The 27,165-nt window shown below is 42.2% G+C and overlaps 1 protein-coding gene across 3 annotated transcripts in view; it reads right to left on the bottom strand.

The window, feature by feature from the left end:
- The window catches only part of ARHGEF3 (Rho guanine nucleotide exchange factor 3), a 202,208-nt gene that overhangs the window by 83,905 nt on the left and 91,138 nt on the right, over nucleotides 1-27,165 (bottom strand). For 2 of the 3 annotated variants that reach the window (XM_072128459.1, XM_072128461.1), the window contains one exon: nucleotides 14,264-14,332. The exons of the other annotated variant lie outside the window; for it this stretch is intronic. In XM_072128459.1, coding sequence (XP_071984560.1) covers nucleotides 14,264-14,332 — 69 coding nt within the window. The remainder of the gene's footprint in view (nucleotides 1-14,263; nucleotides 14,333-27,165) is intronic. 3 annotated transcript variants of the gene reach the window in all.

The following is a 27,165-nucleotide window of genomic DNA, read 5'->3' as shown; positions in this document are numbered from 1 at the left end:
TGAAGTTGAGGAAGATGGTCCCACTCCGTAACTTGCTGAAACTATAGCCCTTTTCTTCTTCCAGGTTCTTTAAAGAAGTTGCGTGCATTGGTCACTTGATTTCGAAATCCACTTGCTTTTACGTATATACAGGCAGTCCCCGGGTTACATACAAGACAGGTTCTGCAGGTTTGTTCTTAAGTTGAATTTGTATGTAAGTCAGAACTGTATATTTTATAATTGTAACCCCAGACCAAAATTTTTTGGTCTTTGCGACAATTGGATTTTAAAAATGTTGGATTGTCATAAGAACCAGGATTATCAATAAAACTTCATTACAGACACCTGTGATAACTGTTACAGCTGTTTATTGTAGCCTAGGACTAAAGTACAGTAAATTTCCAACACCCAGCGTTCAGTGTGTAACTAGGGGTCGTCTGTAAGTCGGGTGTTCTCAACTAGGGGACGGCCTGTACCAAGAACAGTTCTATCAAACAGCATTTTAGTAAAAAGTCCCTTTAAATGGCAGCCTTCTAGGATGAGTGTGTAGCTCACTTGTCAGAGTATACGTCCTTGTAAGACAAACATCAATGGCTTTGTAAAAGAAAGTGATTTCTATCAAGGTTTCAGACCTTGAATTTCAGCCAAACAGGAATATTCCACTGAACACATAAGGAAAGTCGTGACAGCGTAGAAATAATGTGATAAAGAGAAATGGATGGATTAATGGATAACTAATAAAAGGGACACATAAAAATATCTAGGAGCAATAACTGATGTGATACATGGCATTTTAGGGGGATCTCTCACCCCCGATAACATGTCTGCTTGAGGCATTTCCTAGGAAATAACATTTTTGGTGCCTGTATATCGCATTGGAAATTTATGGACATATTGACAACTAGGAGTGACTACTACAGGTCAGAGGGGCGTGTCCCTACATAATATGGCACAGTCAGCCTTGATTGGACAATGTGATTGTAGTGTACACCCCCTGTTGTCAATTTGTTTTTTAGATATCTAGGAGGAGAAATAGAGGAGCAAAAATGTATGAGAAAAGTTGCTACATGATGTATGATGTGATAGGTGAGAAAAGTTTCTACTTATGATGGTACAGCCCGAAAATACATAGAGAACTGTAACAAAAAATGATATCATGCCAAGCGGGTCGACCCCCGCTCTTATTTCCTTTCACCCTATCATCATATGATGTCTATTGAACACTGTTATATATTGTGTTGTATATTGTGTTGTATACCTGTTCTCATCGGAATTTGGAAGTTCTTTGTATTCCATGAACTTGAAAAACTTTCTGCCACGGTTAAATGTTTAACTTTTACTTTTCACAACTTTTACTTTTAAAGCGCCATGTATTCTGCATGTACTATTAATAGGTGCTGTTATTTTTTTTCCAACAATGCTTTAATAAAATTATTGAAACAGAAGAGGAATTTGATTGCTACCAATGTAAAGGCCACCGCTAAGGTCCCTGAGACCAGGGGTCTGGCACTTAAACAGAGGGAACAGGTAAGTTTATTGTAGTCTTTTAACATTGTACCGTGTTGAAGCTAAATGCTCACCTACTTTCACTAAACAATGTATAAAACAATGATACAGGTCATTACACGCATAACAGAGAAAAATGCCTCTTTCTCCTCTCAATGTGGCTCTGTTCATCCTCCCCCTTTCTCTTCTAATCTGCTTTTCAGTGTAAAATCTAAATCACTCTACATATAACTAAAAAAAATCTCTTCTGGATTCCTAGCAGGTCGCTCATTGCAGTAACTAAAAACTCTGTGCAGAGGAACAGAGGTAGAGGTGAGTCACAGCAGCGAGATCTTCACCTACCTGCATAAAGAGGACTGCAAACTATAGATACAGACTACAAAGAGGACAGCTGCTGGAAAATGAAACGTTCAAGTAATATAACAACCAGTAAAAACACTGGACTGCTGAGTTCTGCAAAGTTTGTTGAATATTAGATATGCTTATTGGATAATTGGAAATTGATGGCTTTCTTAGAGAAAAACAATATCATTGTAGCCACAAACTAATGAAGAAATACAGAGATTTTATGGTTATGCAAATCATTGAATAGGTTGTAAGCAGTAGTCTATGATAATACAGATGGTCTGGACAGTAGCCCAAAACTTCTCTCAATACACATGTACACAAGAGCCATTTCAGGACCTCTGAAGGTCCTCTAAAGGTCCTTAAACAACAGATTCAAAGCAGCAGATAGGACACATCTTCCGGTCTCCAAGAAGCTGATTCTAGTACCACATGTAGGGCGTGATTCGAGACTTTTAGGGGCTATAATATTCATACAGCCCAGGACCCATGGCAATTTTAATCCACCACTGGTCGTAAGTTTATATTATGGGGAAGCCCCTAAATGTCTATGCTCTAAAGAGAAATAGTCATTATAGACAATACTTACAGAATTATCAGCTAATGTGGGGATGGAAAAGATTGTATCATTTTTTGATTATTTTATTACTACTATTTAGTTAAATCATTTTTTGGGCTTTTTTTTTAAAGAAAAATAATGGCCTCCACTGCTCGTCCTGGCCCCAGTTTCCACCATAAAAAGTTCATGCTCTATGTATAAATATTTTCAACTTCACTCTGGCCTCTTCATCATGTCCATTCACCTTTCCAGTAATTCCAAAGATCAAACAATTTTACAGATCCTTTAAAAAAAAAATTTCCTTTGACTCATCAGATTCTTCTTACAAGGGGCCGCTCTTCAGACAGTGACATACAAACATTTGTGCCGTGGATATAAAAAGAGCTCTGCGCTCGCCCCAAACCGACAGATCCCTATTTCCTATATCACTGAAATAAAACTGATGAAGAAACACAGATGGCAGCGGAGGAATGTGCGCTGTCATTTATTTTAGTCTTTTCTGTTAAGTCTATTTATTGGGGTGGAATTAGGGAAAAAATGCATACAATGAAATACAACCAAGAATGCGCAGTCACTATAAATACCTTTCCTGGTTTTGTTCTGTTTCATTTCCAAAGGTTGGAGCCAAATCACAAGATCTGCTCCTTTCAGCAGCAGTCAGTAACGTGTCCCCCTGTGTATTCTCATGATATTGTTCTATTCTCACCTGCCAAGTTCTTACTGAATATGCGCGGCGCTCTGTAAACACAAAAGCTGAATATAAACTGATACCATCTCTTCTCCTGATAGATGAGGGCCAAGTGTTCAGACTCTGCACTTTCACAAAGCATTTCAGAGCTTTCAGCGTCGCACATTTTGTTCCAACAAAGCCCAGAGCGATTTAAAGTGGAAAAGCAAAATTATCCGACTGCTGCTTGTTCAGTGTCTGCTCTGGTGATTTGCATTCTTACAAGTATCTCTATACTAAGGCTAAAAGCATAATAGTGAGGCTGCGGTCACAGGTTCCACTTGCGTTGCTTTCATAACTTAATGCCAGTGCATGGGGGGTGGGACTTGGCCTTTCCAGGGAAACGAAAGCGATTGGTAACCAGACCAGGGTGTCTTGTATTGTTTAAATGTAAGACACCAGGGTCTGGTTAACAATCGCATGCGTTTCCCTGGAAACACATATGTACTCGGCCTGAGGCCCGCCCAGCGTGCACGAGCATTGCATTTTAGATGCGTGACCGTGGCCTGAGTGCCTTGCTGCATTTGGCCCGAATCACACATTGAGGGGTCAAATTTATTAATAGTATTTAGAAATTAGACAGTGCAAAGTTATACATACGGTAATCTTATAATTCGCTACATTTATAAAAGTGTCTACTGTGTAATAATAAATCTGGCTTAAAGGGGTTATTATCCCCTATGCACAAGATAAGAGCTTTTTTTCACATCCGTGGTTCAGTGATTTCCTCGGATACCTCACAAAGCCATCGTTATCACTTGGCTTATTTTTTCACTGATCCATGGTCCATGGAAAAAATTCTAAATCGTGTCCGTTGTTTTTTACTGATAACGGAAGGTATAAGAGGTCTATGGCCCACATTTCTTAGGCCCCTTCCACACTAGCGTTTTTCACGCGTGAGTTCTGCGCGTGCTTTTGACGCGCAGAACTTGCATTGCACTCTGTCCCATTGTTTCCAATGGGTCTTTCCTCATTTGCGTTGTTTTGCACGCGCGTGCTTGCATTTGTTTTGACGCGCGTCAAAATCGCAGCATGGTCTACTTTTGCGTTTCACGCGCGTTTTTCCCGCCCCATTCAAGTCTATGGAGACGCATCAAAAATGCATTGCACTCGCAAGCATTGCAAGTGCAATGCGAGTGCAATGCGTTTTAAATCGATGGGTTGCTATGTGACATGAATAATTCCCCTGCTCGAGATCGAGCATTTAATTAAAAAAACACAGTGAAGAACAGTGAAGAATAGAATAAAAACAGTGGACACAGTGAACACAGGATCATTTAAGTGAAAAACACAGTAAAGAACACAGTGAAGAATAGATTACAGATGTTCGGCACATCTGCTTACTTGTCGGGAGATACGCGCGGAGCGGTGCGAACAAAATAGCATGTGAAGAACAATATATATATGTGTGAAGAAGACATTGCAGATGTATGGAAACATCTGCAATGTCTTCTTCACACATATATATTGTTCTTCACATACTATTTTGTTCGCACCGTTCCGCGCGTATCTCCCGACAAGTAAGCAGATGTGCCGAACATCTGTAATCTATTCTGCACTGTGTTCTTTACTGTGTTTTTCACTTAAATGATCCTGTGTTCACTGTGTTCACTGTTTTTATTCTATTCTTCACTGTTCTTCACATCTGCTAACTTGTCGGGAGATAATATACGCGTGCGGAACAGTGAAGAATAGATTGCAGATGTTTGCATACATCTGCTAACTTATCAGAAGACATTCTTTTTCAATTAAATAAAACATTTTATTCCCGAACCATGGTCCCTTTGAAAAAGTCCCATTGACTTAAAAAAACTCGCGTGAAAAACGCAAAAAAAACGTGAACAACACGCACGTGAAAAACGCAAAAAAGCTAATGACTCCAAGGAAAAATGGAACAAAAACGCAGCCAAAAACGTCAGTTTTTCACGCATTGCACCCTGACGTGAAATGCAACGCCAGTGTGGAAGGGGCCTTAAAGTGTTTACACCAGTTTTCTGTCCTACTGCTTGCACATGTATTTATGTTTGCGGCAGGTTTGTGTCATGACTGCATTGTGTCCGTTGCGGCACACAATTCTGCGCCTAAAGGGGCGTTCCGGTGCCGATTCGGACTGTGCGCCATATTCTGCGACTCGTAAAAATGGTGTCAGACACCCTAAGTTAAAGGTGCACCAAAAAAAGTTGGTGCATACTTCCCGAGCAGTTCAGGGAGCGCTAGATTCATGAGGAACGTGAACCAGTTTTGATTAATCTGGCAATCAAATGTGAAACTTGCTGATCAGTGGGGGTGCCAAGTGGTGGGACCTCCATGAATCACAAGAACTGGGGTCTTACCCCATATGAATGAAGCAGCTGGTTGCACATGTGCCCTGCTACTTTATTCTCTGTGCTGCTGATGGAGATAGGCGAGCGCTGAACTCAGCTAACTCCACCAGTTGCATAGAAAGTAAATGAAGCAACAGTGCACTTTTCTGACCTCCCACTCCATATCCATGAGGTATAACAGGGTTGCAACAGACCCTTGTTCTTGTGATCCTTGAGGGTCCCACAACCGATCAGCAAGTTAGGGGATAACTTGTGAATGGACAACGACATGAGAGTCATTTATGACTCTCATGAGAAATCCACAAAAATTTTAGCACATTTACACTTTTTTTGGTTCCAATTTGACTTAAAAGCTGTGATCCTTTCCTTAAAGTCACACTCCTTTAGTTATAAAGGTTTATAAAAATTGTGTAAAACCCTTGACTTGATTGCTGCAAAATACCAGAGTTTTGTCCTAAATGGATTGATGCGTTGCACATTTTTGTATATAGAAAAGAGGAGAGAATTAACCTTCCTTTTGGATCCTGGCCCTGGCCAAAAATACAACATCTAAAATAAGCTCAGCTGGCATATTAGAGGGGTGTCTGACAACAAACCGGGCTTTTTCCTATTTGGAAATTGCATTAAAGGTGTAAGTCAAGAACTTTTGGTATGTAAGTAACTAAGGTGTGGATAAAAGTGCTGCATGCTTACTACAGACTCTTAAAGGAAACCTACCACTTGAAGTGGCAGGTATAAGGGGGAACTACCGAGCACCAGCTCAGGGTGAGCTGGTGCCGGAGCTTAGTCTTGTTAGTGTTTTAAACCGCAGTATCGCGGTTTAAAACACTTTTTAAACTGTATGGCCGAAGCTGCTTCGGCGCAGGGGGGTACGCGCTCAGCACACCATGCGCGCGACCGTGCCCGCGGCTCTCATTTACTTCCTATGTAGCCGCGCGCACGGTCGCGCGCATGGTGCACCGAGCGCGTACCCCCCCTGCGCCGAAGCAGCTTTGGCCATACAGTTTAAAAAGTGTTTTAAACCGCGATACTGCGGTTTAAAACACTAACAAAAATAAGCTCCGGCACCAGCTCACCCTGAGCTGGTGCTCGGTAGTTCCCTCTTATACCTGCCACTTTAAGTGGTAGGTTTCCTTTAAGTCTAAAGTCTAATATGTCCCATTGTTTACACTGTAAGAGATGTCAGACAGAGGGTTACACCTCTCTCACTATTTTGAAGACATGTATTTTTTATGGATTCAAGCATGCTTGTGTATATTTCGGATTTGGAGAAATATAGGGGCACATTTACTTACCTGGTCCGCGGAGTTCACGAAAAGTGCATTGTCCTCCAATAATGCCCTGTGCCGCCATTCACTAAGATCGTGCGACTGATATCGTGCATATATCACTTCCCTGCTCAGTTCCGCCGGAGTTCACCTTCTTCTTCCTGGTGCATGTAAGTGCTTGGGCTTGTGACACAATTTGAAAGTTAAATCCTGCGCTCAGTCAAAATAAGTTGGATCGTCCGATAGCATTCCCCCCCCACTCCCATTTCTGTCCCATGGAAGCGCAGACAATCCGGGGCAGACCGTTGTTAAAGTCCGACAAAAGTGCGATCCGCGACCCTTAGTAAATAAACCCCTATGTTTTTTTTTTTACTTGGTTCCTGGATCGAGTATTTTGGATTCCATTTTAATGACCCAAACAACAACAATATGGAGCTGCATAACCTGTGTTTGATCTTTTGTAAATGAATAAGCACTTCATGTTAGGGGCATCCTGTGGATTTGCCATTTTCCTTTTCTGTGTCTTTTTAACTATAGTTTTTTTTTTTGCTTCATTAGTACCTGTATTACCTGTTTTCTACACACTCAATCCCTGCTCAGGACTATCTGTCCAAACTTTTCAGTTTTTGGCGTCATAGTAGCCTTTAATTGTGACACAACTGATGACATCTTTTACTTAATAATCTGCAGACGGTGTCCCACGGGTTTCACTTACAATTATGAACGGTTAGGGAAACCAATGTTTCCCTCATAACAAAAACAACTTAAAAGGTGTGAATGCATTGTTCTCAATGTCACACATATCTCCAGGGTATACGGCCGTGTCGCGTATAAAGTGACAACAGTTAGAAAAACTATTTGGCAGAAATCACTTTTCTTTTGTCACCACTTCCAAGGTGATTATTGGATGACGCTGGGAGAAGCGTCACCTCATCCAAGACTAAGTCTACATCGACTTTCACGAACATTGTGGCTGAAAGTGTTTTGTCCTATCATGTTTTGTGAGTCACGTGATATTCTATGTTCTAAAACTGGATCTATGCTGCTGATGTAAAGGTCTTTACACAAAAAACAACAACACTTAAGGTCCTGAAACGGAGGCGGAAAGGTAGAGACACAATTCTCCAGATTTAGATCTTTTATCTTAAGCTGGTAGAAAGTACTTTGGAGAATGTTTGTAGGTGTATGTATCAGTAGATGACAAAAATGTGAAGAATGAAGAAAGAGCTGCCGTTCTGACCCCCCAGGCAATAAGCCCTGGATGTTTGTGATCCTATAGACAAACCTCATCAAGAAAAAGTAACATCCAGGCCAGTTCTGTGGCTGTAGGCTCAGTACACAGAGATCTTCAGGCGGGCAGATAAATCACTGTGTATGACGACTATAGACAAGCCTCTGGCTGAAGGTTATGGTATCTCGCCCCAACTTCCCCGTGAACTGGTACACAGTACCTGAATCAGAGCAAGAATGTATCTTTATGTGTCCGCCATTCTCTTAGTAGCTGCAACCCCAAGTTCCGGCCTTGTCGGTGCATTGAAGTAAGGGTGCAGTCACATGGTGCGTTCTTGGTCCGTTTTTAAATGGACTTAAAACACATTGGTTTTTGTATGTTTACCATGCGTTTGGGTGGTTTTAACCCCTTTCACAGCTGCCTATACGTCTAGAAATGAAGATAAACAGACTCAAACCAGACAAACGCATGGTAAACATACAAAAATGCATGCGTTTTCAGTCTGTTTAAAAACGGTCCAAGAACGCACCATGTGAGCGCACCCTAGTGTTAGGGTGAAACTGCAATATTAATAAATGATTGCACAAGTCTGCAAGTGTCCCTAGGGTTATGCTGCCGGAGATGAAGTCCGTGCACAGTAGTGGCAGATATGTTTCCAGTGACATTTTCCAGTTATTTTCTTCCAGGAGTTTTCATAAAAACTCCCTCACACTAGTGATTAATAGGATTCTGCTTATCCTGTGCATAGGGAGAAAGCGTTCAGCGGTACCACAGATAGGACAGTATAAACCTTTATTGGATAATAATACAGAGAGTGCAACTTCCACACTCTGAGTATATAGACACATCCATCTTGTGTTTTTTTATTGTTTTTAACGAATACCAATAAAGATATAGGGGCAGATTTATGAAAAGTGTCCGAAGGTGAGACAGAGTTATTCTGCACACGATTCATTTAAACGGAACCTGTCACCAGGGACCTAATTTTCATAGGTTTCAGGTTACAGAAGCCTATTACACCTGCACTGCAAATATGTCTTTCTGCTTTCTCTAAGCATTTGCATTACAATATAATTGTGTGTTATAACTTACCTTGCACCCTGACAGAATCCTTTGTGCAGTCCCAGGGGTTGGACTTTGGTTTGGATGCATTTAAAAAAACATGTGACTTGTCTGTGCTGCAGACTCCTCAGCTCTCAGCACCCAGCTTTGTGCTCCTGTACAGCTCCTCACTCCTGCTCACAGTGGTCACAGCCTGGTGAGCTGACATCAGTGGGGAGGGAGGAGCTGTATAAGAGCACAAAGGTGGGGGCTGAGAGCTGAGGAGTCTACAGCACAGACAAGTCACGTGTTGTTTTTAGAAAGGAATCCAAACCAAAGCCCAACCTCTAGGACTACACAGAGGATTCTGTCACCATGCAAGGTAAGTTATAAAACACACTTATATTGTAATACAAATGGCCAGAGAAAGAAGAAAGGCAGAATTGCAATGCAGGTATAATAGGCTTCTGTAACCTGTCTTAAGAGAAAATTAGGTCCCTGGTGACAGGTTCCCTATTAGCATCTGCTGCTTGATGATAAATCTGTCCTAGTTTAAGACTGTCTAGTTGTACTTTTAGCGCCCAGGAAGTCACCATGGCATGACGATACGCATGGGGTTCGTGTCTCCCCTTCCTGAGCTTCGCCCTACTCCTTGTTGGACCTTTCTTTTTAAATTTATACTCACATCAGATGGTAATGTTCACTTGGGCTCCTTTTCAGGCACTTTATTGCTTTTTGCACACTACATATCCCTGTTTTAGGTTTCATATTAGTATATATAAGAAATTGTCTACTTTGGCTTTCATTCCACATGAGGGGTTTATGGGCTTTGCTCTGAGAATTTTGCACAGATATCCTGTGCTGTTTTAGGTGTGTTTTATGGTTTTTGTGTATGCCCTGTTGTTCATATGTGATTACAAATAAAGTTATTGATTTTTTACACATATTTGGGTCTGTTCATACGCATCCATCTGTTTCTTATTGTTTTTATGTGCCATTTTTGGATGCGTTGACCATTTGTACTTTGGTTGTGGCCGCCTCTTTTACTTAACTTACAGAAATAGGTAGGTAGATGCTTCCAGGTTTGGAGGTGGAGGCTTCCCTATGATAGAAGTGACTGACAACTTGATAGACTTGCTTTGTAAAAATGCTCAGGTGAATAGGCAGGTTTATATGCAAGAACAAGGCCAATGCAGTCAACGCAACTGCCCAAACCAGCCGAACACGACACCCGCCTGCCCTAAGGCCTCTGACCTATGTCATTTGATAGCAAATTATTTGAACACCTCTGCTTACAGCTGCATTTAATATAACCCTGTATAACAGAGCAACTCATAGTCCTGCTGGGAAATTTGGAAGGCCTCAGCTTGGTAACCACTAAGTCTATGACTACACAATAACTTCTTATAGGTCAAAATCATGAATTAATGGTTGATATTCAGTAACTTGGAATTTTTTTTTGGTTGAGACTGATGATGCTATTGTTTTGCAATAGAGGTACAACTACCATGAGTTCTATAGTTCTATAGCTATAATGGGTCATATACATACATCATACAGCAATACGGATAGGAATGTGATGTCATATCAGGGTTACAGTCCCATAATGAAAATCCAGGAAATTTCATATCTGTTTGATAGATATAGGTCCTATCTCTGGGGCTTATGTGGTCCAGTGAACACACGTGTTCCGCTTTTTAATTTATCATTCACAATCCAGTATAAGGGGAGGGTTCTAGATTTGCGGCATATACATGGAGAATGGAGAATTTACCTCCACAACATCCTCGATAGTTACGGCAACTTTAATTCTAGCCAATTCTATAACTGAATCTATATCTCGTACACACCTAAAGCGTGTAACAGCTACAGAAATGGTTACTTTTTGTCTTTCTCATGAATACCATAACGCTTACGACATGGGAACTAGAATAACAATTTCATGGTCTACAAAGAACAGACTTTTACTCCTGTTATCAAAACTCTTTGCATAAGTGCACAATGTGCTCGCTCAACTTAGAAGAATAATTATAACCACAGGACAAAAAAAAAAATTGTGTCTAAAAAAAGCAGGTTACTAAAATACTTTATGAGAACAGCGCCTCTAGTGGCCTGGCGAGCTCAGTGAATTTTTCAAAACAGGTTGTCGTTAGCAAAGATAGGACGGTGAGATAACCAATTTTTGTTATCATTCTACTGTTATCTACTCAGTCCAGCGTTCCAGCTGTGATATAAGTGCCGGCCGCTAGGAGATATCTATAGGATCTTTCATGTCAGTATAAACTAGTCAAGAATGTCAACATTTTTTAAGTAGGAAAGTAGAATGTGTCCACGGTGCTTACAAGACACCAGCCCGGGGGTATTTCAAACTGCAGATGAACTGCACATAGTACACACCGCATTGTTTTTGATAAATGTGGACCACTATGTACTGATGTGAAAAACAGATCAAACACACGTCTCTTAAGATCAGATGGATATTGAAGAACAGAGACAGTGCACCTCCATCATGTACGTATAAGTGAATAAGGCCTTAATCTATGGCAGAGCTTACACTCTATGAGACCTTGTAGCATTTAATAGAAACAGAATTACATAAAAAGAAAAACTCCCAAATTCTTCCCTGAGAGCTTTATTTACTTTTTATCAAAATCTGAAAGTAAATCGGAGAGATAAAGTAAAAACTAGTCTATTAAAACCTTCTGTACAGAAAATACTAATAATAATACTACATCTTAATGTATATAGTGCCACCATATTCCACAGCCCTTTACAGATCATGGGCAGAATTCATTTAGTTACGGTACTTTTTATGATACGTACTCCATGCATTATGCATTATGGCTTCCTGGCTCTTAATACTTGTTCTTATTTTGCATCATATATGGCAAAAAAAAAGCTCAAATAATTGTGATCATCTGTGGACCAAATGGAGCTAGTAGAGGGACAAGCTCCTCCCACCAATTGTCCCCTTCTCTTCTATTATTACAATCTTCCTTCTGATTTTTTGATTCTTGCACATCTGTCAGTGATCTTGTAGATACAGAGTTCCTGTAATCTTTTCCTATCCTTCCCCTCCATAAGAAGCGTCCTGATACTTCCTCTGCAGTAACCTGCCCTCCAGGCACTTCCTCTAACACACCATTCACCTGTTTCCCAATCCTTTCCCCAGTATGTACTATTCTATAGTGGTCGCTCCAGTCTGTACCTCCTCTAGTGTTGTCTATTGAAACAGATTAAATACCGATACATTATAATAACAAATATAAAAAATTGTTACATTGTTTGAAATGTTTAATGCTTTGTTTAAAAGCAGCTGTAACATGTCTTAAATTACTCACAGGCTAATGATACATAGTTAGGGCTCTTTCACTTTGGCGTTGATGCTCAGCTACAGTTGCGTATCTGTTGCATTTTGTCTCTATTGTGTCTCTCCGATTTTGTTTAGTTTTGTCTACATGCACGCAAAAAAAAAAAACTGGAGGTGTAACATCGCTTTGAAAACATCACACCAGGTTTTTTAGCCTCATTAGTAAATAAAAAACAGACATTTTTTTTTCTTGCAGACCCATAGACTTCTATTGCCTTCTGTGATCCGCATCCGTGAAAAAGTAGGACATGTTTCACAATTTTTTTCTATAGACAACAGTTCAAAATACAAGCCAATGGGGCAAATTTATCAAGCTGTCTGAAAGTCAGAATATTTCTACTTGCCTATGGCAACTAATCACAACTCCCCTTTAAAATATTCATGAGCACTGGTAAAATGAAAACTGAGCTGTGATTGGTTGCTATGGGCAACTAGAAATATTCTGACTTTCAGACAGCTTGATAAATCTGCCCCAATGTGTTCACCCTTAGAAATCAATGGCTTTGTGAAGCATCCATGGAAATCACTGAACCACAGACGTGAAAAGCAACGGTAATGTGAAAGAGCATTTAGGGTGGACTCACATTGAGGTTTTTTTTTCACATCAGTGATTTTTCACTGAACCCATTTTGTATTATAGACACATACAGATTGGTTTTCTCTTCCTGGCTTCGGTGAATTTTCACTGATGCATTACTGAACCATTTGTTTCAATGGGCTTTTTCACACTTCAGTTTTATTTCACTGATTAGTGGTCAGTTTAGAACCAGTTCTTTTTGTATTTACTGACATCAGTGGATCAATTAATAATAATTATAATAATTCTTTATTTATATAGCGCACACAGATTACGCAGCGCTGCACAGAGCTTGCCAAATCAGTCTCTGTCTCCATGGGGCTCACAATCGAATCAACCTACCAGTATATTTTTGGTGTGTGGGAGGAAACCGGAGGACCCGGAGGAAACCCGGGCAAACACGGAGAGAACATAAAAAAACTTTGCAGATGTTTACCTGGATGGGACTTGAACACAGGACCGCAGCACTGCAAGGCTGTAGTGCTAACCACTGAGACACCGTGCTAAAAACTAAAGTGTGAAAAAGCCTGTTGAAAATTATGGGTCAGTAAGACATTAGTGACAAATCACTGAAGGCAGGAAGAGAAAGCCAATCTGTACATGTCCATAAGCCAAAATGGGTTCAGTGAAAAATCACTGATGTGAAAAACAACCCTTACAATGAGCAAGTAGACGATCACATCTATATTACAAGACTCCGATTCCATTAAAAAGTGACTCCGAAATTCAGATGAATCAAAAATATACGCTCAAAGGTTTACATCTAAAATTTAGAGGTGTCCAAAAGTAATAGGTTATATGAGATAAGAAATACACAGAAAATGTATCCAGAAAAGTAGCACCACACTCATCTATTGCACCTGTATGAGGCTTAGCTGCAATACCACACACAGCCTAAGGAAAAGGGTGGCGCTATATCATGAAAAAACAGCCATAAATGTATTTTTTTATCAATCCCTATAAGATCATTATCACTGCTGCCCTGAGGAAATGAATGAAGCGCAGGTCACTCCTGTGCACCTGGAGGATTGAGGGAGACCTTCAGTCTGACCCTCCAGAAATCCAATACTTATCCTCTATCCTAGGTAGAAATGAATATAGAAACTAAAATGATTATGATTAATATTAAGATTATACATCTCAGCCAGTACTGTGCCGTCTTGTACTGGCAGGTTGTGTGACAAGGTTTCTGCTGTGACTTATTCCACCTGTTTCCTCACAAATGAATACAAATGACTAATAATAGGAAGCTTTCCCCCAATCACCGTCCAGCAGAGCTCTGCGCCACTTATGTCTCTCGGATACAATAATCAATAGAAACAAAACAAGAACTCACATCATTTCTGCCGAGGCTGCACACGCTGATAGCGTCATCCTGGTCCTGGGAACTCTGCTTCCTTTTCCTCTGCAAAGAGAACACAGACATTAAGATCTAACTCCCTTCAGTTCCTTCGTTTGACCATAATGTCTAAAAATATTTTACTAAAGGGACAATAGATGAATGGCTGCGGGTAAGATATTCACTGTGGTTGCATAGATGGCAGTATTGGTCCATGCTGGGTGGGATGTACTCAGGGGTCCCTTTCCAGACTCCATTTATCCTTTCATATGGTAATACGCTGCATATTATTTTCAAGATATTAAGACATGTGGGACATTCTATAAGTATCTGACCCTCAGCCCAATGAGTAGGTAGCATGTTATAAATCAAGACGAGCTAAACAGCTCAGCTCCGTCTGCTCTACAACATGCTGCCTGCAGATAGGACACTATGTGCAATATGCTCAGCTCCTTCTACTGTACAACATGCTGCCTGCAGATAGGACACTATGTACAATATGCTCAGCTCCTTCTACTGTATAACATACTGCATGCAGAAAGGACACTATGTACAATATTCTCTGCTCCTTCTACTGTATAACATGCTGCCTGCAGATAGGACACTATTTACAATATCCTCAGTTCTTTCTACTGTACGACATACTGCCTGCAGATAGGACACTATGTGCAATATGCTCAGCTTCTTCTACTGTATAACATACTGCCTGCAGATAGGACACTATGTGCAATATGCTCAGCTTCTTCTACTGTATAACATACTGCCTGCAGATAGGACACTATGTACAATCTGCTCAGCTCATCCTGCTCTATAACATGCTGCCTGCAGATAGGACACTATGTGCAATATGCTCAGCTTCTTCTACTGTATAACATACTGCCTGCAGATAGGACACTATGTGCAATATGCTCAGCTTCTTCTACTGTATAACATACTGCCTGCAGATAGGACACTATGTGCAATATGCTCAGCTTCTTCTACTGTATAGCATACTGCCTGCAGATAGGACACTATGTGCAATATGCTCAGCTTCTTCTACTGTATAGCATACTGCCTGCAGATAGGACACTATCTGCAATATGCTCAGCTTCTTCTACTGTATAGCATACTGCCTGCAGATAGGACACTATGTGCAATATGCTCAGCTCCTTCTACTGTATACCATACTGCCTGCAGATAGGACACTGTAGAATATGCTCAGCTCCGCCTGCTCTACAACATGCTGCCTGCAGATAGGACACTATGTACAATATGCTCAGCTCCGCCTGCTCTACAACATGCTGCCTGCAGATAGGACACTTTGTACAAACTGCTCAGTTCCTCCGGCTCTACAACATGCTGCCTGCAGATAGGACACTATGTACAATCTGCTCAGCTCCTCCTGCTCTATAACATGCTGCCTGCAGATAGGACACTATGTACAATCTGCTCAGCTCCTCCTGCTCTATAACATGCTGCCTGCAGATAGGACACTATGTACAATCTGCTCAGCTCCTCCTGCTCTATAACATGTTGCCTGCAGATAGGACACTATGTACAAACTGAGTAGCCTGATCTAATTTGCTTAATAGCACACTGACATGTGTTAGCACACAAATATTTGTGCATGCTTTGTACTTGCACTGTCTGGGTGCAGGTTTGTATATGACTGTAGCCTTAGGAGGAATATAATGTAATTTCTTTGACCAGTAGGCACTGCACTAAAGAACATTGAGAAACCTTCATGTGTCACTGAAACAAGACATTGCTGCCGGCGTGTAATATCTCACATTGTCAATGTTCTTCAACTTAGGGAGTGTCTGAATAGGGCATAGTTGGATTGGATAACCTGATTATACTGTAGATCTATCTGACCTACTGACCTCTGTAGTTCAACATTATTTAAAGATGTTCTCTAATTAGGAGTAAAGAGCCAGGATAGGGTCATATGCAAGTGGGAGATGAATTAGCTACCGGTAAGTGCCAGAATTTTTCACCAAAAACAAGTCTCAAAATAATTCACCCATTGCATTACACGAGTAGGAAGTGAAACTTGAATCTGCCAAAATAATCTGCTCACTGACAAGCCTCACCTTCTGTAATGAAAAAAATGTATCCTGACATCTCTCCTACTTCGTATGATGTACAAAAAATCTAATAGAGCATTTCAAGAAAACAATGCAGCCTCTTCACTATTTGCAGCAACAGCGGCAACACAGAGATTGGGGCACATTTTTCCCATTCACTTACCATACTCAAACTTTATGCTTATAGAGGGGGTTCCAAGAGTCAGACCCCCACTGATCTGATATATTAATAGCATATCCTACCAATAGGTCAACAATATTTTGATTCTGGAAAGTACAAGCAGACGACATGAAGAGCAAAATCTGAATCATACTGTATCAGTAGCGTAACCTGAAGCTGATGGGCACCAGTGCAAAATTTTTGCCAGGCCCTCGACTATAGTGTATGGTTTACAGTACCCCCTAAGGTTTATGAGCCCCCCTAAGCCTCTTCCACCCGGTTTTGTTGCAGTCTCTGCACCCCCCCAAGTTACGGCCATGTTTCCTATAATACTATATCAAGTAATAATAATAATAATAATAATAATTCATTATTTATATAGAGCCTACAGATTACGCAGCGCTGCACAAAGCTTGCCAAAAAGAAATTTCAGGTTTCTTTGCAGTCATATAAGTATTTGGGCGTATGATTCCTTCTGTGTCTGTGTGGGTTTCCTCCAGGTCCTCCGGTTTCCTCCCACACTACAAAAACATACTAGTAGGTTGATTAGATTGTGAGCCCCATGGGGGCAGGGACTGATTTAGCAAAGTCTGTGCAGCGCTGCATAATCTGTGTGCTCTATATAAATAACAGAATTATTATTATTATTAAAGGGGGTTGTCCCAATTTATCCTTGGAGATAACAAAAGTATCTCTGAGAGTCCAACTTCTAATCATGAGTCAGGGGCTCCCGTTCTCACTAATGGGTGGAGCAGCAGGGTGTTATAGAGTACCCATTACGGAGAATGGGAACCACCTTCTCCCGATTGCTGGGTGTTCAAGTCTCGTGATCGGTGGGGGTCAAAGCAGTTGGACCCTCACCGATTAGTTAGTAATCCTGTGGATAGGGTTTAACTCAGGGGTAGGAACATATGGCTCGGGAGCCAGATGTGGCTCTTTTGTTGGACGCATCTGGCTCTGACTGATCACTGGACACAGGCAGCGATGTTACCGCTGCCTACGTCCTTTGTGCGGCACAGGTGCGGAGCGATGAGCTGGCTGCAGGGAGCGCAGGTAGGTGAATATTCATTTTTTTTGCTGTGACTACCTATCTTCTGGGAAGCATGTGCTGTGGCTTACGATCTACTTGGGGCCATGTGCTGTGGCTACCGATCTACTTGGGGCCATGTATGTGACTACCGATCTACTTGGGTGCATGTGTGTGGTTACCGATCTACTTGGGGGCATTTGCTGTGGCTACCGATCTACTTGGGGGCATGTGCTGTGGCTACCCATCTACTTGGGGGCATGTGCTGTGGCTACCCATCTACTTGGGGGTATGTGCTGTGGCTTCCCATCTACTTGGGGGTATGTGCTGGGGCTACCTATTTACTGGGAGGCATGTGGATATTGTAGGGCTCTTACAGAATACCATCTTAAAAAGTGGCGTTCATGGCTCTCTCAGCCAAAAAGGTTAGTGGCCCCTGGTTTAACGTATATGCTTGGGACAATCCCTTTAAACACCAATATAAGTTTTTATGCAACAGTAAGAGAAAACAAAAGTTTTGAAAGACACCAATAAGAAAGGTGTAAAGACACCAATACTAGTTTTGCATGTCAACAATTCTTGTCTAACTCATTGTGATTTGTAGCTACTGGAAAGAAAGTTCTGTATACACATATTTCAAGCCTGGGAAGTTTCCTTTCTCTATCTGTCATGACAATTCATGATCTTCTCCTATGGACTTTCTGTGAACACTTTTATCCGTCCCGACGATGTAAAAATCAATTTAACACAGTCCATATAATTGGTACTCTGGGGACTTTGTGGGGAATTAGATGGGACTGGTGAGGTGATCTGTGTTTTTGCAGCTGTCATGTTGGGCTCCGCTGAAGAGCCAGGTACCTCTGGACAAAGCTGCGGAGCTGCCGTTTTCCATTTGGGAAAAAAATCACTATAAATCTTTCTGAAGGGTCATCGTATCCAGTTGCTTCATAGGAAATCATATCCTATGAAATGAAAGGAGGCATATGAAATATGTATTAGGAAGGATAACATGTGTTACGCTCGGCTTAGACTTCTTGATTTTGTACAGGACAACAAAGACCTGGGCCAGGAACCCGTCACTTCATCTGATAGAGACGTATGCATTTCCTTTCCTACCGCATGTAAAACGTAGGAACAGCTGTATTAATAGGATACTAATCTAGCAGGAGTTGACACATGACCATCAGCTACATATATCTTCTCAATAAGGCTGTTCTTTCAGAAAAAAAAACTTTGTTGGCCGCACTCCCAGTGCTCAGGACCTAGAGCCATCAAAAAGACAATGGGGCTTATTTACTAAGGGTCGCGGATCGCACTTTCGTCGGACTGTGCGCCTTTTTTGGGGATTGCACGCCTTGGACAGGTATTTAACAGGTGTCTGCGCTGGGATTTTGGCGCACGCGATAGTTTTTTTGGCACAGCTGCAATGCGATACAATTTAGCGGGCGTGCCATCGGACGATCCGACTGATTTGGATTTAACATTCAAATTGTGTCGCAAGCTAATGCACTTAGATGCACCATTAAAAAGATGGTGAACTCTGTCGGACCTGAGCGGGGAAGCGACACATGCTGGAAATCAGGCGCACGATCTTAGTGAATCGAATGCATTATCATCAGACAACTCATCGGTGAACTCCAGCGGATATTTAAGTAAATGAGCCCCAATCACTATAGCAGTCTGAACATTGCTAGGTCAGGTGGTGTTAATACGCCCAGAGTGTTTTCTGTCCTGGAGTTTGGACACAGCAATGAGTAGAGCTACAGGAGCTTAGATGGATGAGGCTATTTAATAGTGAACAGTTAATTACTTTCATTACTAATTATTATGCAGTCCTCTGCATAGTAGCTGGAGTTGGAGGATGGAAAAGTAGAATCTGAGTTGATGTCACACATTTGGTTTATTGACTATCCAGCCCTGGCTAAGAGGTGCCTGGCAATGACTTTTCCCTCTCTTCATGCTCACACAGCCATACCAAACATAAGTATGTGAATGGACGACAACTTTGTAAGTCCATTATTAATATCGTATTTCACAGATCTGCTTAGAGGGAATCTGTCAGCAGTTCTGAACATACAAAGCTTCAGACAGTGGCTCACGTTTACTAAGGGCCATGCACCAGTTTTATGCCAAACTTTGCTTGTTCTTTTCAATGCAAACATTTCTTGCGCAGGCAACACTTTGTGGCGCACCCTGCGTTATACACAGGCAAACACACTTTTAGTGTAGTTTAATAATATTAATAATAATTCCTTTATTTACATAGCGCACACAGATTAAGCAGCTCTGCTCAGAGCTTTGCCAAATCAATCCCTGTCCCCATGGGGCTCACAATCTAATCAACCTACCGGTATGTTTTTGGAGTGTGGGAGGAAACCGGAGGAACCGGAGGAAACCCATGCAAACACAGAGAGAACATACAAACTCTTTGCAGTTTGCGGATTGGCCATGGAGATATGGGGGGATATTTTTTTCTTGCTGCGCCTGTTGCACCATATTTATTAAAGGAAATCTACCACCAGGATAAAGGATTGTAAACCAAGTACACTTACATGCAGGTGTGTGTCCTCTTTGGCAGGATCTGCTCTTCTTTTATAGTTGTTAAAAATTCGATCAGTAAACTATAATGACATTTTATTCAGATTTTTACCAACAAAAAGTGATTAGGGTAATATGTCAAAAACATGGTTTGCTTTTTTTAAATCCTCCTCCTGGGGGTGCAATTATTAGATGGACTTGACCTTTCTATCTCATGTTCGCTGTGAAGAGATATCAATGTTTTGTCTTATAAAAAAACTATTTAATGTAATTTCACGTTAAATGCAGTATGTATGAGCAGCAAGGGATTGTGGGATAGTACATGTGACAGAAGGAGGCCGAGTAGAGACATGTTGTAATGTGCTATCCTGAGTTCATGCTGCCTCCAGACACACCACTAGCAAGAACGTTTCACTAACATCTCCAGATTTCTATTGTCAGTTCTGACATACCTCCCTAGTGACCCCTCGTTGCCATCGCTGAGAACAGATGTCTCCCTCTGATCTGACACTGCATACAATACTGCTGACGTGGGATATTTCTTTTGCAAAAAGAAAAAAAATTATTTCAAGCCAACAAGTCATTTATAGAACAGAGTGCGGGGCCAGTTATTGCCTTGCTGCAATGGATGATGGTTATGGATGATGGACGCTCCGGCCGGGTCACCTTTAGACTGCATTAGAAGGAACTACACGGTGGCTCTCAGCACTTCTTGATTTTGCAAGGAGATCAAACATTGGGGGTCATTTACTAAGGGCCCGATTCGCGGTTTCCCGACGTGTTACCCGAATATTTCCGATTTGCGCCGATTTTCCCTGAATTGCCCCGGGATTTTGGAGCACGCAATCGGATTGTGCCGCATCGGCGCTGCATGCACGCGACGGAAATCGGGGGGGAAGGGGGGGGCGTGGCCGAACGAAAACCCGACGGATTCTGAAAAAACGCTGCATTTAAAAAAAAAAGTGTCGCGGGTCTCGCGCTTACCTTCACTAGGAATAGGCCGGTGTACTTCAGTGCATTCCGGCGGGCCTCGGGGAACTTCAGCGCAGCAGCGCCACCTGGTGGACGTTGGAGAAACTGCCTTAGTGAATCCCGGCCAGACCCGAATCCACCGCAGAGAACGCGCCGCTGGACCGCGAATGGACCGGGTAAGTAAATCTGCCCCGTTGGGATTTATTAAGGCAGTTCCTCCGACGTCCACCAGGTGTTGCTGCTGCGCTGAAGTTCCCCGAAACGCACTGGAATACACCGAGCCGGGCTGAGTGAAGGTAAGTGCTAGCTCCGCAACACATTTTTTTTTTTTTTTAAATGCAGCGGTTTTTCCGAATCCATCGGGTTTTCGTTCGGCCACGCCCCCCGTTGCGTGCATGCCAGCACCGATGCGCCACAATCCGATCGCATGCGCCCAAATCCCGGGGCAATTCAGGGGAAATCGGCGCAAAGCGGAAATATTTGGGTAACACGTCGAGAAAACGACCCCCATTGTGTCAAAATGCAGTTTTACCTGCACTAACTACTCCCTGAAGCTGCCCATACATATAAGATGGTCAGGGGTTGAATCCTGACTCTCCCAAGACAGGGGAGATATTTATGGAGCTGTTTCATCTTCCCAATCTTTTTTTTTTTGGGGGGGGGGGGGGTTGTGGGTGTTTAAAGGGAACATTTACCTAACGAAACTAAGCAGCTCCCTTAGGTAGGGTATAGGGATTTCCCTCTTTTATGTGAAATTCTCCCCATTTACCTACAAAACAAAGTCTAAAGTGTCATTTTTTGCTTGAGTCCGAGTCAAACTCATCTATATCTTCTGTTCTACAGCAGCTACAATTTAATCTTTCAAACTTCATCAGACTTGTGGTTCCGTGAGCTATAGAACCGGGGATACGGGAAGGCAAAGTTCCCATAGTTGGGAATGATCCAATCCTTTACTATTTCTTTAACTCTCTGATTTTAGATTAGCTCGATTTGAAAGATAAGATTCTCATCTGTAGGCTCAAGCAAACAACCGTATGTATTTGCGGTCACATTTTTGTGGCCGTTTTTTGGCCATGTATCACCCGTATGTAACTCATAAGCCACTGTAAAAGAGATGTAGATACAGTAGGCTCGCACCCATGCCCATCCTGGGTAACCCGCTACAAGAACGGGGGATATGGAGCCCCACTTTTTGTTTGTAGCTCTAGATGCAATAGAGCAGTGCTGCCCCCTGATGGTAACATTGTACAGAAAAAAAAAACCTTACCATATAAATTGTATTCATAACAAACAAATCTATAATTTATAGTGGACTTTTTATTATGAACATTTCACTGTAATAGGAGTAGCTTTATATACTATCACTCGTTGGACTCTTCAATGTTTTTATGCTGAAAAGATTAAGTGGTGGAAACTTTTCGCTCTGCCAAAGAAATCCCCCTCCCACCTAAAAGCAGAGTAAAGTCATTACTGGCTATAATTCTACAAGTCATGTCTGGAGTTTTATTGGGTAGTGGGCCTGGAACGTTACACTCTGGAAAATACAAGTTAGCTGTATTAATAGAAGTAATTACATTTACAAAAAAAATGGTAGATTTATTGTTTTCACAGGCAGGAAGCCTTGTAATGGGGGGGATAACACAGGAGACTCATCTGGGATCAGATATCATGAGATTCATAAATATCATTGGTTGGGGAAAAACAGGTGGATCAGATATCCACGGCTTCTGGTGCTGATAAAGTATCAATGTTTTTGTGTAATATGTTGCAATGCAACATTATAATATATTGTGCCTCAAATACAACTTCTTGCTTGCTTAGAGTGAATGGAAACATACTTGCTAAAAATCTGTCTTGCAGCTCAGTATCTTGCAGTGCGTAATAGCAAAAATAACAATGCAAGTGAATTCTATGCTCTTTTTGGATACATGATGCTCGCAGGCATCATAAGGAGTCTTCGCACAAGTAGCATGCTGTAGGCGTCCCTTTAAATATCCACAAGGCTAAGATCTAATCATTCAGTACTACTTAATAATGAGGTTAAAGGCAAATAATAATGAAAGGTTGATATGGTCACATATTCAAGGTCAGAGATAAGACTTAAATTACTACCATATCTGACACACAGAATACGTGACACCACAGCTGACTACCCAGCCCCGAATCTTAAAAGGCCAAGATATTACTTCATCTGTGAAAAGAGAATTTCAAAGAAAACACATCAACAAGTGTGAAATTGTAGGAGTATGTCGCTGAAGTTTAGGGTAAACCACAGATCAAAGTCTTAATTCAGGGTCAGCACGTTGGCTTTGGTGTCCCACTTACAGGGCAGGGAGGCTCAGAGATGTCCTTCCAATGTCCTGTCATCACCAATGAACATTTGTCGTAGGAGCTGACACACCATGGCCTTAGACCTCCACTTTGTTGTAACCCTGCCAGATCATAGACAGACCCTCAGTCCATAACAGTAGTAAATGGACCAGCGCACAGGGAATCAGGGAATGGCATGTCCAAGTACACAAAGTCATGTTCACACATGAAGATGAAGGTAACATCGCTGCAGGTAGCGTTTAATGAGCAGCCTGCAGCCTTGCCCTGTCTTCAGCAAGTCTCTAATATCACACAACACTTGGAGCAGGATTGGGAAGGAGTAATTACTTATTGCTGAAAGCTGAATGTTAAGGCAAATGTATACAAGTAAGTTTCAAGGTCAATATGGCCAGTGGTGGCCTCTTCCAGGTGGTAATTATAGGGACGTTAGAGGGGCTGTCCCAGCATGAGGATCCAGTCACTAGGTTTCACTCTTGTGTCGCTTGTAGCAATGGAGTAAAGATAATTTATGGGCTCTAGTGCTCCAAACAAGGTCTATGGGATTAATGAATCTAAATGTTAGTAAATGTTGTGGTTAGTTTTGTCCAACCTACCCCTGATGATTCAATGTGTGACTTAATTCAGACTCGGTTCTTCATGTACCAGTCGTGATGCTCCCCCGGTCTATGACCATTGCACAATTATATTTGTAGGAGGAGATTACGATAGATTCCCATTTCCCACCAGAACGGAAATGATAGAAGCATCCCCTTGCACTTTTGACCACACTAATGGGGCAACTTTGATGAACTTTTTGAATCTCTTCCTCTGTCATAATAAGTAACTTCTGTAAGGAGTTCCAAATCCTGGAGTCTCTCACAAAACAACGTCTTAGCCCTCATGCACACGATTATTTTTTCCTCCGGAGATACAGACGTGGTTTATGTGGTTTTCTCACAGCTACATGTATTTCTATGGGCTCATAAATGCATGCAGAAAGGGCCTGTAGAAGAGGGAGTTTGTGGCCCATTTTGGCAGGGTGAAGATTGGATGGGGTAGGGTTGCTTACTGCCCCCCATCTACATAGGAGACAATAGGGCCTGCTCTATCTTTTATGATGGGGCCGTCCATTTCTGTCACGATGCAATGAGACATGATTTGCTCACCATACTGTGATTGTGCACAATAGACCTCAATATTGGAGAGAAGCTAGCTGCCATGTTTGTGGATAGCTCACAGCCACCATGTATAGTCATGTGCCTGAGAATTACCCCAAGTCAGGATCAGTGGATCCTCTGGACCACCACGGGAGGTGGTACAAGCCGACACCTGGGACTGGAGTCTAAGTGGCACCTGGTTTTCACCAGAGCCCGCCACAAAGCAGGATGGACTTGCTGCGCCAGGATACCACCAGGTTGTTCCACAAGTGCGCCTAGCCAGCGGTGGCAGCCGAGGTCGAGGTACTTTAGCGGAAGACAGTCTCGTGGTCAGGTCCAAGCAGAAGGTCAGGGCAGGCGGCAGAGATGCAAGGTCAAGTCCAAATACGGAATCAGCAATGGGAGAACAGGCAGACGGGACACAGGTACACAGCAACACGGAGGGACTCAGGTAATACGGCAACACGGAGGGACTCAGGTAATACGGCAACACGGAGGGACTCAGGTAATACGGCAACACGGAGGGACTCAGGTAATACGGCAACACGGAGGGACTCAGGTAATGCAGGAAACACAGGAATGCAGGAACAGACAGGAACGCAGGAATATCGCAGGGGAGCTTGGAGTACACACAAAGATCCGGCAGGGAATGATGGGAGCCATTGGGGTAAATACAGAACAGGAAGTGACCAGTGCCAATCACCTGTGCGCTGGCCCTTTAAATCTGGAGGCACTGCCGCGCGCCCTAGGGAGCGGGGCCGCGTTCGGGACCTAGTCCGGACGGGTGCGGGAGCCAGGAGAGGTTAGTGCGCGGGAGTGGGGCAGCGGAGAGGGGCACGGGTGCACCCACGATGGTATGGATCGCGGGGGTGGCCGTGACACCCCGCAACGTGTCTGACCCCAGTGTCCCTGGGGAAAATCTCACAGAAAGTCCCATTCTTGCCCATGTTTGTTGGTCATTCAGTTACAGAGAAGTCAGTAGAGGTCATAAAAAACACAGTCATCACACAGCTGTAAAAAAGTATGACATATGGGTGACATGCGGTCTGTTTCTGAAGCCATATACCACAGAATGTTGTTGACAAACGGACTGCAAAAAAAAAAAAGCAAGAGACCCATAGTTTGCGGCCTGTTCGTGAACAGGAAGCCTAAGGCTCCACAGTTTGCAGCCAGATATTGGTCCCCATTAAAGCCTAAGGTGCCCGGTCACCATGGCCGTGCACTGAAAAATATAGGACATGTCCTATATTTCGCTGTGCTACGGCGCTGGCCGCTCACTTCTCCATGGAAAGGGTTGGGGTGAGCTCACCCCTATTTTCTCCTGTGAGCGGCTGCTGGAGCATATGTTCGCATCCAAGGGGCCTTAGGTCTTAGGTGTCGTTGTTTTATCCACTAAGTAGTGGCCGGCTGCCTGGCATGTTCACATTGCGTCATGCCTGGCATGACATTCACTGCGTCCATGCACAAAAGACCTCAGTGGGGACCATTAGTTAACCATATCTGTCTTACAAGTGACTTACAGTATATAGATACACAACGAACCAAAACATCCATTAACCTCCACCTAAAGATGCCGTGGCACCACATGTGACCATGAACTAGTACAATGGCCAACAATAAGTGATATCGCCTCCACTTGCAGGATGACATATAGGAACACCATTCCTGGTGTTATAAACTAAAACAGGAAATAGTCACACAGTGGAGACAATGGTTCCCAAGCCTTTACCGTCATATGCTGTGTCATGTACTCACATCAAGTGTAAAATAACATGAAAGCTCAGGTATTCACTACTAATGTAACAGTAGCTTTAGATTTATCATAAGTCTCTTAGAGCAGAACTGTTCTAGTGGCCCATTGCAACCAATCAGATGTAAGCTTTCATTTGCTTTCAGATGAGCTCTGGTTTCCATGGGCAACTAGAACAGTTTTATCCCAAAAACTTGATGATAAATCTCCCCCTCTGTGACCGTCCCTTTAGATAAAAAGAATGTAACTCCATTAGTATAAACATACCTTAGTGGCCTGACTTACTTGATATTTATTGCCAGATGCATTAGAAGTAGAGAGATATATGAGAAATAGTCTTCATAAAAACACACAACACATACGGGAAATTTAAAAAACCATAGGGTGCTCAAAGAATATAACAAACTTCCACTACATCACTGAATACTCATCTAAATGGACACTCTATTACATCAAGTTTTATCAGAAGCTGATCAGAAATGCAGTTTTTTCCAAATATAACACTTTCCTGATAAATTGTTCTGTAGAATTGCTATCCTAATATACAGACGTGGACAACCATACCATTCTCCTTGGTTTGCGATGAGTGGTGCAATATGACAAACTTTGGAAAAACTTTACAGAACTTTTTACATACTTTTTTTTAAACTAGTCACAGTGCGCCAGTCACATCTCGACCCACAGATAAAAACAAGGATGTAGGCGTATAGGATATATCTGTATAGGAAGATATTTTTCACTCGTTGTAAAATTAAAAATGTAGGCCCAGGCACATCTTTTTCTAATCTAAAGCAAATCCATAAAAATGGTAAAATTTAAGAAAGCCTAAACACTGGCACAAAAAACACAATTACGCCATAGCGCTATATATTCCAAAAATTCCAAACAGCATGTGGAAACAGATTACTGTGATCAGCCT

This window comes from Engystomops pustulosus, chromosome 10 (genome assembly GCF_040894005.1).
Source record: "Engystomops pustulosus chromosome 10, aEngPut4.maternal, whole genome shotgun sequence".
In the NCBI taxonomy this organism is placed as follows: Eukaryota; Metazoa; Chordata; class Amphibia; order Anura; family Leptodactylidae; genus Engystomops; species Engystomops pustulosus.
The sequence above is the reverse complement of the archived record's forward strand: the minus strand, read 5'-3'. Positions and strand labels throughout refer to the sequence as shown.